The following is a 16,261-nucleotide window of genomic DNA, read 5'->3' on the forward strand; positions in this document are numbered from 1 at the left end:
AGGGAAGTCCTAGCTTCTTTCATGTAATCATGATTTCAAGAATCATCCATGTTATAGCATGTGTCAGTACTTCATTTTTTTTTAATGCAGAATAATATTTAATTGTATGGACATACAGCATTTAACTTATCTAATCACTTGTTGATGGGGATTTGGGTTGCTTCCACATTGTGGCTGTTATGAGTAATGCTGCTTTGAAGGTTTGTATACAAGTTTTTGTGTGGACATACGTTTTCACGTCTCTCAGGTATTGTTATGAGTTGAACTGCATTCCCCCCAAAAAGATATACTGAAGTTAACCTCCAGTACCTCAGAACGTGACCTTTCTTGGAAACAGGTCTTTAGAGAGGTAATCAAGTTAAAATGAGGTCACTGGGGTAGGCCCTAGTCCAATATCATTGGTGTCCTTATAAATGGGAAAATTTGGACAAGAAGAAGAGACACAGGGAGAACACCAAGTGAAAAGGGAGGGTTGCACTGATGCATCTACAAACCAAGGAACGTTACAGATTTCTGGACTTCCCTCGCAGTCCAGTGGTTAAGCACAGTCCAGTGGTTCTACTGCAGGGGGCACAGGTTCAATCGCCAGTCAGGGAATTAAGATCCCACATGCTGCACAGCGTGGCCAAAAAAAAAAAAAAAAAAGATTTCTAGCAAACACCAGAAACTACAAGAGGCAAGAAAGGATTCTCTCCTAGAGTCATTAGAGAGAGCAGGACCCTGCCAATACTTTGATTTAGGACTTCCAGCTCCCAGAGCTGTGAGATAATTACCTGTTTTTCTAAGCCACCCAGTTTTGGGTACTTTGTTACACTAGCACTAGGAAATGAATACAGGTATGTACCTAGGAGTGGATCTGCTGGATCATATGGTACCTCTATGTGTCACCGTCAAGGAACTGCCAGAATGTTTTCCCAAGCAGCTACACCATTTGATTGTTTTTCAGTAAACTATTAATGGTTTCAAAACCTCCCTCAAATACAGACAGTCAGCTTTTCTGTGTGTTACCTTATTGCCCTCGGCAGGTAATTTTCCCTGCATCCTTACAATGGTGGCAGTCTTCTTCACCACCATTTGTTAAACCTTCCCATTTCTTTCAAAAATAACAGTAACAAATGGTTAAGTTACCAACACACTAATGGAAGGGGGTATCTAGAATACGCTATGGTCGGGGCTGCAGAATAATCTTAGTGCTCTAAACCTGAAGATGGGTAAATGGTACTAACCAGCAGGAAACTGTCTTTATTTTTTTTATTTATTTTTATTTTTTTGCGGTATGCGGGCCTCTCACTGTTGTGGCCTCTCCCGTTGCGGGGCACAGGCTCCGGACGCACAGGCCCAGCGGCCATGGCTCACGGGCTTAGCCGCTCCGCGGCACGTGGGATCCTCCCGGACCAGGGCACGAACCCGTGTCTCCTGCATCGGCAGGCGGATTCTCAACCACTGCGCCACCAGGGAAGCCCGAAACTGTCTTTAAAAGGAGGATTTCCTAGCTGAGATGGGGAAGAAAAGAGGATCCTGAAGGAGATGATGGCCTTTTCTTAAGGGAAGGGAATCTGGCCACAAAGAGATCTAAGTCCCATCTCTGGAAAAAAGGAATTAGCATGGAGAGAGAGCATACATCTTCTGGCAGAAACTTTGAAATTCTGAATTTCAGTTTGTTGTTGTCCTAAGAGGAGCTTCAACTCTTCTTCAAACAATAAAGTACTATAATAAATCCAGTAATGATGAAGTTATATGTAGATATTGAATCAAATACATGACTATTCTGAACAAGGAAGAATAATACTGTTTATATAGTTGAGTAAATAAGATATATACACATACACAAACAGATCAAGTGCCATGTCTGGCCAATGATGTTTTAAATAGTCAATAAAGCCTGTAGATTTTAGATCTCTGCACAATGAATGGAGGTCAGGTATATGAGTAATGACTTGGCTCTTGGCCATGTTATAAAAATTAGGGGAAAAAAAACACATGCTAAAAGGTTTACATTAAAATCTTATAAGGATCAGTTCATTTTGTTAACAATAACCTATTTTTACTTATTTCATGTGCAAGGTCAACTTTTTCATTTTTCACAGCCTCGTATAGAAAAGTAAAGCAGAATGAAAAGGGAATGTTGGAGAAATGCATTCTAATGCCAGTGAGCTGACTGCTGACAGTGACGACAGACAGGAAAACACCAGACAGAGCAGATCACTCAAAATGCACAACCGTCCAGGATTATTTAGTGAAGGGAGAGAGGGGAGGGAGAAGCCCCCTGAAGGTGTCACTGCGCAATCACTGGTGCCCCAAACTGGTGAGCTCAAGTCCTCAGAGGAGTTCATTTAGTTCATGTTACTTAAGAGGAAGGTTAACAACACAGTACTTTCTAGAACATAACATCAAGCAGTCAAAATAAAATTAAGGCTACTAATTATCTCCAATAAGCCATCTTTTTATTTTCCTTCTCCTGAACTTTCTCCCAGTCAATGACTAAGCCTGGTCGGGAAAGAGAAGACTGGAACAAAACAATTATTCAGGAAACCTAGGTCTGAAAACACAGCAGTGACTGTTTAAAGTTGGAAGAACGGGAGCAAAACTGAAGTCTATATGATTTTACTTATCTTGAAAGACTCAAAAGAAAAAAAATTTACCTTGCATAGCATTTCTATTATGTAAACTGTGCATTATTAGCTTAAAAACAAGTTCCTTTCTAGATTAAGGCCCAGTAGCAACCTTCAGTAAGTAGTAGCATAAAGATGGTACCTTCCAGATGTTTCAGGAGTGCCCGGCTGCTATTTCCATGAGCAGATATCAGAATGGTTTTACCACGTAATACTTCAGGAGCAATCCTTTCATTCCAATAAGGAAGGAGTCTCTCCAGAACATCCTTTAAGCTCTCGGATCGTGGCAGCTGATCCAAAGGAATGTCGCACACTTTATATCTCCGGTCGTTGTAGATTTCGTGGTAGTAAGGATGGGACTCCTCTATGGGCGGTGGGGTCACATTGTAGCTCCTTCTCCATAGCCTCACTTGTTCCTCGCCATGATTCAAAGCCATTTGCTCCCTGTTGAGACTGATCAAGGCTCCATAGTGACGCTCATTGAGACGCCAGGAGCTTTCCACGGGAACCCACTCCTGCCCCAGCTCCTCCAGGATCAGCCAGGCTGTGTGGATGGACCGGTTCAGGATGGATGTGAACACAAGATCAAACTCAAAGTTTAGCGCTTTGAGTTGCTTCCCACAGTTCCGAGCTTCTTCCATTCCTTCACTGTTAAGTTTCTGATCCACCCAGCTACAAAAACGGTTCTCTTTATTCCAAGCACCCTCTCCATGTCTTAACATAATCAGTTTGTACTTGGACATACTGATGGCTGAGCTTCTCTAGTGCTTTCCAATGGGCCAGTGTTCAGTGACAGCAATACATCTAGAAAGAGAAGAAACAAAAAGTATAAGTTATATTCTTCATTCAACTAACTACCTGGGTGTGGAAGCACAACTTTTCAACAGCCAGTTTCTAAAACACACTGGAATGATTCCTTGAACAGTTTTGACATCAGACATCTGGCAACTCATACATACTGTGGCACATACAGGCAGAGTCTACAGATAATTAATTACAGGGAACCTAGTTAGTTGACAAATTTTCTGATGGCTGGGTAGTAAGTTAATTGTATGACATAAAACAACAGAACACTTCACTCTATTGGCATGCTACGTTTCCACCAGATAAAAAGGCAGTTTCTGCTTACAGAAGACAAGATTTAATAGAATGAGTTGTAGGTGTCTAAAAGGATGACTTGTAGTTGGGAACTCCCAGGACTGAGAAGCTGACTCAAGATTGAAGGCACCCTTCTCATTTTGTTTTCCCTCTGGTGGAGAAATAATTTACCAGTCTCGTCTTATTATCGAAGTTATTAAACATGTTAAGTCGATAAACCAGCACATTCATCTGGTATGTAAATCATTGATTGGTGGCAACTAGCTCTTCAATGCCACAGGCTACACCACACATACAAGAAAATCTAAGGTTTGACATTTAAACATTAAAATGATTTAAATCAATATTAACACCCAATATGGTACTCACCTAAATAATCTTTCACCTCCCTCAAGATAGAGTTTTTGGCAGGAATAAATCAGATGCAAAACAAGCTATCAAATTAAGCAGCTGAGAGATGCTGCCTGTAGAAACAGATTACCAGGAGCAGGTCTGCAGGAGTGAGAGGAAGCACACTGATAAGGAGGCCCCCCCTCCTTCTCCCAACCCTTCAGCTGTCCTACACACGCCAGCACATCTCAGCAGGCGAAGACTCTAGTAAAGAGGGACAGGCAACCCTAAAGTGTTTCTGAACTTCCTAAGTGAAGCTGCCGGCCCAAAGGTCTGCTGGGCCCACTCTGTCCCGGGGAGAATCTTTGGCCTGGCTGCATCAGCCTGCCTCGCTCTCCTTGCAGTGGACAGATCTACACTGACAAACGCTGCTCAGTTTACTTGCCCAGCGCTTTCCACCTCCAACCCAGCACTTTACACACTGGAGAGTAGAGATTATATGAACATCAGGGCCTGGTCTTCTGCCATTCTTGGCAACTTCCATTAACTGGAGATTTTCTGTCCCACTTAAACTGTGATTCACCCACAGTTATATAACAATCAATGACAAAGTTAATTGGAATCTAGATCTAATTTCTTCCTTTCTTTAGTAATTCCTAGAGATTCTCAAGGGGGAAAAATGTCTTTAAAACAAAGCTTCCAATTTCAGTTGGAGGGCCAACAGAGGACCCAAGGGAGGAAGCAGATTGAGGTGATTTGCAAGTGGTTGAAAGGCTACAATGGTTAGATTTATGACTTCCCTTTCTCATCAGGCATCAATAAATTTTGAAGCTTTATTTAGTGCATGTGGAGTGGGGAAGCATCAGGTCACTGGAAGAATGTGGGCTAAGGTCTCAGGTGAAGGTACCTTGCAGAGCTAAGGCTTTCCAGAGGGAAAGCAATGTCTCTATTCTCAGCCCAGATGGGCATTGGGTGGCAGAAGAACAGAGAATGGGATGAAAGACAACTGGGCAGTGTTTGGCTAGGTGATTACCAGCGCCCAGAAGAGGAAGAATCATGAAACTAATGAAGCTCAAGCTTCAGGGCCCCTCACTTGAACAAACTCCTTCTAAGGCACTGGGAAAGACCAAATAATGAATTCACCATTGAATTCATCCATTCATATAATGGATGAGAGTGTGTGTGCACGCGTGTGTGTGCGTGTGTGTGTGTGTTTAAGCAGCAAAAGAAAGACACTTCTGTATTGCTTTTTTTTTTTAAGGGCCCACCCCAATCCACTAAGTACTAGAAGTTTCAGGCCCATCAAAAACTGGATCCATGCCCACGCAACACTTACTGTTTTGTTTTTGGTGGTGGTGAGGAGGGGGATGGAGAAAAGAGAAGCTATCAATTGTTCTCTACCTCAGCCCTTACTGTGTCTTGTCAAACAAGAAGCTCCTTAGGCTGATGAAGCTACTTTCCCTTCAAATGAAGAAGGTGTGATGGACATATATTTTAGGCAGAGGCACTTCTCCATCATCTTTTGATTATAAACTATATGGAGGGAACAAAAAAATGTAGCAATAATATCATGAACACTAAGGCAACTCTCACCATGCTCTGCAGTATTTTAATCTGCTCTATTTGCTTACTTAAAGAAATAAAACAATTTCTGTTTCTTCCCCTCAAAATATATATATTGGAGCAGAGAAATAGTGCTACAGCCACAAGGACTCTACAAATACACACCTGCGCCTTACTCCTGTGTACAGAGGGCGAATACAGGATAAGGTACCAAACTGGAGCATCTACCTCAGGTCAACAAAAGTCCCTTCGCTCTCTCCTCCTTGCTATCAACTGATCTTTGCCATTTAATTAAGTACTGAATATTCACAAAGGAGCTGTTCAGGATTACAGTTTGCATTCTTTACAATCTAATCATTGTTCGAGCTGGTATGTCAAGTGTCAACAAACACAACACTGTAGTCAGTTTCATTTAAAGTTTCAGGCAGATCTGTGAGGAGCAGTGCTGCCGGCTGCAAGGTGGTAGGAAAAGTGCTGAACTGCAGGGAACACACGCACTTCTCTGATGGACGCAACTCGTGTGCATGGACAAAGCATTTGTACAATCTGGTCTCGCTGAGCTAAGGGTACCATTCTAGAACTTTTCTGGAGAACAAGGAGAAGCTGGGGCTGCTGAAAACAAAGACTGGAGAGAATGCAAGACTCAGACCAGAGAGAACCTGTGGATTCTGTTTTGTTTTTAGGGTAAATAAATGTCTTTTTTTTTCAATGTGATCATTTCAGCTCTTAGAAGCTCAAAAGAAAAATGAAGGGCGTAGCTGCTACTTAGCTCCAGCCCATTTCTCTGTGAGACTGAGGAACTGGGGTCCTCAATCTTCCAATTCTCAAAAGAACTGGAAATGTGAATTTTATGTGATATCCGATACAAATACTAGCAACTAATTTGAATACATTTAAAAAATGTGAGCCAAACAAGACATTTCTGAGGGTAGATTGAGTCTGCTAGTGTATGACTGTGACTTAAAGAGAAACCCCCTCCAGGCCACAGGGGAATGAGGACCACCCCCCCAGCCCCGCCTTCCTGCCCCCTGGAGCTGGTCAGACCCCAAGCCTCCAGGCTCTAACCCCAGCCTTCCTCTGTGGTTGTCCAGCGCACTCTTTCAAAGGACAGACCCTCTAATCCCCACATGTGCCAGGCTTCCTTGTCCCTGACCCTCTCTTCACCAAAACTTCGCCAGTGCCCTGCAGAGTCCCAGCTCTGTAATCAACTCCTACTCAACTTTGGACTCTTCTGGAACGTTTCCTCTAGCTCTCAACTTTAACCAAGCTGAAAATGAACTGAACACCGAACTATTCCCAGGTGTCTGCTTCTCTCTTCAGTAGGGGTGTTCGTGCCTCGTATCCTGGGGCAGGGGCTGCTGACAAGCAGGGTCCCGCTCCCTCCCTCTCAATAGTACTTCCTGTCTAAATGCCTCTATCCCCACCATCTTTTGGGCAGGTGGGGGGAGCTTTGATTCTGAGCCTTGCAATATTCAGCTGTAGCTCTCTTGCCCTCATGTATTAGCTACAAACTTCCTGAAAACTGAGTACCCTATTTAAAACCCTCAGATTACTTCCTGTTGATCTTAGGACAAAGCTCAAAATCCTTAATGTGACCTGAAAGGCTTTGGTTTTCTCTTATTTCCTTGAACATGCCATGTTCTTTCTGGCCTCAGGACCTCTGCACACACTGTCTCCTACACAGAACCCTTCAGTCCCTCCCTGCTTTGGGGACCTGCTAGTTATCCTTTTGATCAGCTGTGTCCAATCAAAATGTAATATAAGCCACATATAATTGGCTTTTTTTCATTGGTAATTTAAAATTTTCTAAAAGCCGTACTAAGCTGCAAAAATAGGTGAAATTTTAATAATACATTTTATTTAACCCTTTAGGTTCAAAAGATTATCATTCTAACATATGATCTATATAAAATTCTCAATGAGGTATTTTACTTTCCTTTTTTCTTAGTAAGTGTTTGAAACCTGATGTGTATTTTAAACTTAAAGCACATCTCAATTTGGACTAACCACATTTCAAGGGCTCCATAGCCACACATGACCAGTGGCTACTGTATTGACTGGTGTAGCTCTAGCGCTTAGCTTAAATGTTATTTTCTCTAGGCTAGTTGCCCTCAAACTTTAATGTGCATCAGAATCACCAAGAGAACTGGTTCAAACAGGCTGCTGGGCCCCACTTCCAGAGCCTGAATGAGTAGGTCTGGGGCAGGCCTGAGAATCTGTATTTCTAACAAGCTTCCAGGTGATGCTGAGGCTGCTGGTCTGAGGACAATGCTTTTAGAGCCTCTGCAGACTTCTCTGCCCTTCTTTCCCACCGACTGGGAAGCGGTGAGGTGCCTCCACAGTCCCCTGCTTTAGGACATTGGGTGCCGTTGTGATGGGTCACTTGTGACAGATCACTTGTTCCACGTCTGTGTGCCCTGTTAGACTGTAAGCTGCATCAAGGTTGGTCTGACTCACTGCCCCATCTCTAGAACCCAGCATGACACCTGACACATACTAGGTACTTAGTAGGTGTGTTGACACCTGACACATACTAGGTACTTAGTAGGTGTGTTGACTGAATCAAAGTTAGGCAAAAAGGATTAGCTTGTGTCAATAAGGCTAAGGCCTGACATTTTTAGTGGTAACTACCAAAGCAAAAATAGTTAGGCCCAAGACGTTAGGAAGCTTTAACTCAAGAATTCCAATGTATTTGATGGCAAAGGCAGAGCCAAGAATAATCATCCACTTTATTCTTCTTGTTACGGTTTAGTATAACAACTAAACAACTAAACATGAACGGCCATAATAATCTCCACAGAGAAAAGCGAGACACTGATTGACTTGTCCAAAAACACAGAGCCACTAAATGGAATTGGAGCTGCTATCCAGGTCTGTGCCTCTGACACCCGCACTCTTTCTACCTCACCACGGAAGATTTGTGAGTCTGGGTGTGAGCATCTAGGCTCACTAGGCTTCCCTTCACAGGAGCATCTCCAGTCACAGTTTGTCTCCCAAACCCAGGCAGACATTTCCTGAAATGCACACAAACAAGGTGAGTATAAAGGAGGGCTTGACGTATGACTGCTCTTGAGAAAACCCTCAAATCACAAGGTCAAGCCAGGCAATAATCACCCCCAAATTATAATAAGGTGCCATGCTAAGAATTAAAAACTATCCTTTTTAAAAATCAAGCTTTGTTTTTCTACGTTGCTTTTGGTAAAGCTCACCATGCTGGAGTTGGTTCTTAAGGGTCCTCATTTATCATTGGCAAGGGTTACTGGCACTTGAATTAAGCACTAATTTTAGTCAATGATTTACTTCATACCCCCAAAGGGCCACACGGGTCACTAAATTACCATACCCCAGGGTTCCTTCCTTTTTACAGTATGGTGTGGCTCAAAGAAAGAAATTTAGTAAACAAACACATCTTTCACATGACTCTGCATCTCATCTTCCTGCCGCTTCCTCTTGGCTGTTTTTCCCTTCCTTCTGGCCATTACTTTTTTAGTCCTCTGACACCTAACTTATACCTTGCCCACTCTACTGAAATGCTCTCTTAAAGGACTGTTGATTAGTTACTTCTTACTAAGTGAAGACCATCTTCACTCAGGACTTACACTGCTTTGACCCCTCTGAAGCTGACTACTTCTATCAAGGGAAGAAAAAAAATCTTCTGAGATTTTGGTGCTGCATTTCTCCCAGCTCTTTCTATTGTTATGTCCCAGTGTTGAATCTATATTTTCTTTTTTTTAAAATTAAATTTAATTTATTTACTTTTTATACAGCAGGTTCTTTTTTTAAAAAAAGTTATTTATTTATTTATTTATTTTTGGCTGCGTTGGGTCTTTGTTGCTGCACACGGGCTTCTCTCTAGTTGGGGCGAGCGGGGCTACTCTTTGTTGTGGTGCGCAGGCTTCTCATTGCGATGGCTTCTCCTGTTGTGGAGCACGGGCTCTAGGCGCACGGGCCTCAGTAGTTGGTGGCTCATGGGCTCCAGGGCGCAGGCTCAGTAGTGGTGGTGCACAGGCCTAGGTTGCTCCGCGGCATGTGGGATCTTCCCAGACCAGGGCTCAAACCCATGTCTCCTGCATCAGCAGGTGGATTCCCAACCACTGTGCCATCAGGGAAGCCCCAGCAGGCTCTTATCAGTTGTCTGTTTTATACATATTAGTGTATATATGTCAATCCCAATCTCCCAGTTCATACCACCACCACCAATAACTACCCCGCCCCCCCCACCACTTTCCCCACTTGGTGTCCATACGTTTGCTCTCTACATCTGTGTCTCTATTTCTGCCTTGCAAACCAGTTCATCTGTACCGTTTTTCTAGATTCCACATATATGCGTTAATATACGATGTTTTTTTTCTCTTTCTTACTGAATCTGTATTTTTTGCCTGCCAGCAACAGTACTATGACGATGAAGACAGCATATGACACCATAGCCGCTACCTTTCTCAGAGTGCTCACCGTGTCCTTGGGACTATTTAAATCCTCAACCACCATTCTGCGGAGAAGTTTCTATGATTACTCCTGTTTTACAGATGCAGAAACCTAAGAGGTGAGGTTAACCTGCCCAAGATGACAAAGACTGTAACTGGCAGAGCTGGATTTCAATCTCAGGCAGGCTGGACCCCAAAGCCTATACATATGTCTTGAACCACTCTGCTCCACCGCCATATTGTCACCCAAGGCTCTGTCCTCAGTCCTTGGGAACCCAACTTTTCTCACTACTTAAATTACGTTAAAATGGATGATTTATACATTCCCAAATACTCATCAGTCTACCAAGTCTGGTAGACTTAACTCACTCTTCAAACGTGTTACAAACTCCATTTGAACGTGGCATAATGCTAGGCCTGTGAGGAATATAGAATCCAACATGAATGATGTCTCCAAGCGACTAATGGGGGGAAGGATACGTGCGTGTATCACTAAAGCAGAAATTAACCCACATCATGAGAAAGCAGTTCATGTATATGGGAGATGGAAAAGGAGAGATTTTTTTCTGGAATAATGCTTCTTGGACATGGCACTATTTAAGCTGGATTTGAAAAGATGTTTAAAATTCAGATCTACAGAAAAACGAAAAGGAATTCCAGCCTAAGGGAACAGTGAGCAGAGGGCAAGGGAATAGGTGTTTATGGAGAAATGGTGAGCCATTCAAACTGGTTTGCCTAGAACAGTCTTGCTTTAGGCCTGTTTTCCTAACATACTTATTATAGGGCCCTTTTCACACTTGAAGGTCCCATCTGGAATATTATATGATCACCTTAAACTAAGTATAGGGTATAACAAGGAAGTAGGAAGAGACTAGTCTAGAAAGATAAGACTGAATAGTGGCCCCAAAAAGGGCCTTGTGCCAAAGAACGCAGGTTCTTCTGTAAGTATTGGGACATCATTAAAGGGTTAATAATGTGTATTTTAGGAGGATCAGGCAGCACCTACAAGTAAGAGAGATGGGAAAACTAGGGATCTGAATACTTGTGAGGCTTTGCAACCATTCTGGTAACATTTAACGAAGACCTGGACAAGCATAATGGCTCTTGAAAAGGGGTAAAGGCGATGATGTGAAAGACACTCCAGCTTAGCTCAGGTGGGGGCAACTTTTCTGTAAAAGGCCAAAGAATAAATTTTTTAGGCTTTGTGGGCTATGTGGTCTCCGTTACAATTACTCAATTCTGCTGAAAGCAGCCATAAACAATGCATGTATGAACAAATAAGGCTGTGTTCCAATAAACATATTGGAACTTTTTTTGTCTTTTACATATGGACAAAGAAATTAGAATCTCATATAATTTTCATGCACATGAAATATTGTTATACTTTGATTTATTTCAACCATTAAAAACCATTCATAGTTTGTGGGCTGTACAAAAACAGGTAGTGGGTCAGAAGGCCTTAGTTTGCCAAACCCTGGCCTAGCTGGGATTACTCAGATCTACTAATCACATCACCATTTTGAAGCTTTAAGCATCCTGTCATGGGATAATCCCAACATTATTAAATCACCTGCTTTCATTCTTGGCCAGAACTGCAAGTGCCTTGAATAATGGAATCCCATTTATAACTGTTTTTATCACTCACTGAAGACGGTACTGAGCACATTTAAATCAGCCTGAGTAGTTTATTTTGCTTCATCGAATTATTTAATAAGGGGTTCAAGATAGAAGAGGGAAAAAAATTATTCATCTTGTTAACCAACTTCAAAAATATAATCTGTCATTTCGACATGCATTATTATTATTATTATTTTTTTTTTATTTTTTTTTTTTGTGGTACGCGGGCCTCTCACTGTTGTGGCCTCTCCCGTTGCGGAGCACAGGCTCCGGACGCACAGGCTCAGCGGCCATGGCTCACGGGCCCAGCTGCTCTGCGGCATGTGGGATCTTCCCGGACAGGGGCACGAACCCGTGGTCCCCTGCATCGGCAGGCGGATTCTCAACCACTGCGCCACCAGGGAAGCCCGACATGCATTACTTTTATTAGACATCTTTATAAATGCTTCACACTTCAGGTGAATGTATACCTGCTCAGGAATGGGTGTTATGGAATTGCCTTGGCAAAAAAGAAACAAATAGGTGATTTGAAGAAAACACAATTTGCAGATGACTCATATTTTCAAAGACCTTTTGAAATATATATATATATATGCATTATTTTCCCACCTAAATTGGCAACAGGGTAAAAAATATCCTTTCCATAAATGTCACTGTAAAATCGAGTTATGTTTCAAGATTAGCATCCTTTTGGCAAGGTAGGGATGGAGAGAGTGGGTAGGTAGGTAGGAGACTGGTACACATCAGGCCATTGCATTTACTGAGGTTACTTCTACAATACTTCCAGAATCTCTAGGTGGTATCAACAAATGTAGCTAAAAATCTTGCTGCTGCCTCCTACACCTGCTCCTCATTAAACCATATAATTTCACATACCTCTCCCTCACCCACCATAACTGAGTCTCATCCTCTCTCCCAAACCAATGCTCCTGGGACAGTGCTTCCTCCTTTCCTCAGGTGTTTGAAAAATAATAATGTCTAATACTCTAGTATGGCAACTCATGAACAGGTGGGGAAAATTATAGGATAAAGTCCAGTCTAAACACTTAGTTTGTTTTCTGTTTCCAAAATTGAGTAAGAAATGTGATCAATGATATAATGTTGAAGTAGTATAAAATAAGGCATGCAGAGCCAGAGTTGCTTTGAGCCCAAGCTTACCCTTAAATATTAAATATTCAAATCCTACCCTAGACCACTTGGATGTTTTCCCTGGTCCAAATCCTCACTACATACCTTTGCACAACTCTTAACCTCCACTGCATTAGAGATCTAACTCTATAAAGATAGGCTGGCTAGATGTGAGGATAGGAAAAAAAGAGGTTAATCGTGTTTCTGATAGATTAAAAAGGAGCAGTTCTTAAGGGAAATGAAATCTGGAGCTCAGTTCCTTAGGGTCTTAAAATATGCCTTTCCCCAAGCCCAGCTCAATATGAAAAGTTCAAACATGACTATATCCAAAAGTACCTATTGTTCCATAATCTATTACTTTTCCTAAGGCTTTATGGTAACGGTTCCATTTGTATTTGCATTATAAGAACAACTCTTTACCAGGAGCAAATGCTATTACTTACGGGTGTTTTCCAGACACTATTACCCTGTCATTCTCCAACTTTATACCTATTAACCACTTGTTACAAAGGTAACAAACCATAGCAGGTAGAGCCCTCTTCACAGGAAAGGGACATACATGTGTAATGCCATATGTGTGTGCCTGGGGCATGTGGCCTGTTCCAGCCTACGTGGCATCACCAATGTGCACAACACCCACTCATGACACCTCCTTCCTATCTAATTACTATTCTCAAGGGGCTATGAAGAAGACTAAATGAGATTACGGTGAGGCCGTCTACCAAAGAGTGTGAGGTATCCTTGGTTGAATGGAGCAGACTTTGACTAACATATGAAGACTGACACAGGCCTCAGGCCCTTGAGAGTGATCCTGCTTTGCTGATGGTGTGAGTGGAAGCAAAAGCTGGGAATAAAGCAAAATGAGGGTGGCGGTAAGGGGAAAGGTTAAATTAGACAGTGGAAGTAGGAATGCAATCAAATGTTGTGTGTATGTTTCAGGAAAGAGGCGCTGACAGTAAGATACAAACCTAGAAGCATACCAAATACTAAGCAATATTCTACAATCCAAATGCTTTAGTGAAGTGGCTAACATTTATTTTACACTTTATAAACTATATTTTATCCATATTTGTGGCCAAGTTTCAGTTAAAGAGTTTTGTTATTAAGTGATACTTTTAGTCCTATTTCCCCATATAAACATCCCTGGGGTGGGAGAGAGGGTGATGCAAGAGGGAAGAGATATGGGAACATATGTATATGTATAACTGATTCACTTTGTTGTAAAGGAGAAACTAATACACTATTGTAAAACAGTTATACTCCAATAAAGATGTTTAAAAATAAAAAAAAAATTTAAGAAAAAAATTAAAAATAAATAAATAAATAAATATCCCTTCACACCAGATTTCATTTCAAGGATGTTCAAGTGACCTAACAGTTCAGACACTGGCATGTCCTCTGTGCTCTAGGCACCAGACACACAAAGATGAGGGTATGGCTGAATTTAGATGTCATTACTTAAAATGAAATGTGCCACTTAATTTCAAACAACCATAGAAGGCAAAAGAGGAAGAGGGACTGAAAGATCTACCCAGACACCAACAGTGGTTGCCTCTGAGTGACGGAATAAAGGATGACATTTTCTGCCACATTATACTTCTGTACAATGTTCATTCTGGACAGCGGCCAAATTTTCTACAATGATCCACTTGGTTTGGTTTAAATATGGACACAAAAGAACAGGTACTACTCTTGTAGCTGGGAAGTTTTATTTGCTAACAGACTGGTTAGGAATTTACTGCAATGAGATTTTGCTGATGTACTTGAGGTGGAAAACGTCTAAGGATCTTTAGTTTAAAACAGACTTTGAACACAGGCATGGACCTTGGAAATAACCCAGTGCGACATCCACTTTTTAAAGATGTGAAAATTAAGAGCCAGAGAACTGAAATGATTTAAGATCACACAAATAGCTTCAAGACTAAAACCCAGGTGTCTTGACTGCCAACTCAGAGCTCCTTCCACGACACCATTTGCTCGAATTATGCTTCTCTCAACCCCACCACAACTGAGTAGCATCTGTTGTGTGTGAGGTGCTACAGGAACACAAAGATGGATCAAACCTAGTCCCCTGGCCTCAGGGAAGACACTTTTAAAATAAAAGACAAAATGACATGTGTTCTGCTTTCATTACAGAAAACCCTAGTAGCTACTGGTGAAAGATAGCATTTGATTTTTTTCCCCAAAACTGTGCATTCAGTCAGTTAACATTCTGGTACCACTCACAAGCTATAAAGCCTCCATAATTTGGAAGGGAGGTGGTAGGGGAATGAGAGTCACAATAAGTTAACTAACAACCAATTATCCTTAAAACGTAACTGTGAACTTCACTTCCATTACACATTTTCTATTGTCCTTCTCCAGTAATATGGCCCCCATCCCTTCGAAAGGAGAAGAAATACACTTACTTTTTCATTTGTAGTGGTTCGAAGAACCTGTGATTTAGCTCCAGACTAGAACCCTCCATGAAACCATTGCAGATATTCACCTTTCTCCTTTCATGACGTTCAAGTTTTTTCTGTCTACTGAGACTTTTAGGGCCAGGTCTGCCATGGCCCTCAATATAGTGGCACAGCCCTGAAAACAAACCGAGCTCCCTGCCAGTAGGAGCCCTACTATTGACGGGCTCTGTCACCCCGTGCCTCAGACTCGAAGGGAGTTGAGTTCATCACTCCCTTCAACTCATGTTTATTCTTGCCGTCAAGGTACCTCTACCAAGCGGAATCCTCCTTTCGGCTGTCAGACCAGAGAGGCTTATTCTGACAAAGGGGCAGCTGAGCGGGACCTGGGGGATAAGTGAGGGTCGGAGCTTGAGGAGTGGACGCGCGAGTGCCAGACTCCCATCAAAGACTGAACCCGGGGAGGAAAGGAACTGGCCCTCCCGCACGCCAAAATAAACCACCACATCACTGAGAAATGGAAACGTTCGCAACAGCAATATTCCAAAACAAAACCACTCACCTGCAGAAAGGCCACCAGCAGCAGCCGCTCCTCGGAACCGCCGAGCAGCCAGTACCTCCCACGACTCATCACTGCTGCCGGCATCGACTCTCTTTTCTAGCCCCGGAGCCAGAAGGGGAAGGTCCTATGGCTCTGACTATTGGAGGGTCAAGCTGTCACTCATTCACAGCCCCACCCTACTCCCAGGAACAGGTCGAGGTCTTTTCCGTTTTTCAAATCCCCGGCGTAGAAAGTAAGGCTCTAAATGGCTCGCTGAGGAGACGAGCACATTTTCAGGCCAGTGACGAGCTAGCTTTGACGCTAGTGGGCAGGCTTCTGCCTAGGGAAGTAGAAAAACAAAGCCGGGAGCGTCGCCACGGCAATTGGAAAACTTCAGGAGCTCTTAAGCGGTCGAGGTGTTAGAAAGTGTTTGGCGTCGTGAAGGAGATACCTGCCAACGTAGAGAAGGGTCGACGGGATCTTGGAAGTGATGAGGTGATGCCTTCCTTTACTCTTGGGAAACTGCAGCCTACGGATGAAGGTGGGCAC

General features: G+C 42.6%; 1 protein-coding gene across 1 annotated transcript in view; it reads right to left on the minus strand.

Moving 5' to 3' along the window:
- The window catches only part of BPGM (bisphosphoglycerate mutase), a 32,696-nt gene extending 16,835 nt beyond the window's left edge, over positions 1 to 15,861 (minus strand). Inside the window, exons 1-2 of the mRNA XM_059074416.2 lie at positions 15,734 to 15,861; positions 2,755 to 3,416 (exon numbers count right to left, since the gene is read on the minus strand). Coding sequence (XP_058930399.1) covers positions 2,755 to 3,355 — 601 coding nt within the window. The 5' untranslated portion in view covers positions 3,356 to 3,416; positions 15,734 to 15,861. The remainder of the gene's footprint in view (positions 1 to 2,754; positions 3,417 to 15,733) is intronic.
- Positions 15,862 to 16,261: the final 400 nt, after the last annotated feature.

Source organism: Kogia breviceps, chromosome 9 (genome assembly GCF_026419965.1).
Source record: "Kogia breviceps isolate mKogBre1 chromosome 9, mKogBre1 haplotype 1, whole genome shotgun sequence".
NCBI classification, from domain to species: Eukaryota; Metazoa; Chordata; class Mammalia; order Artiodactyla; family Physeteridae; genus Kogia; species Kogia breviceps.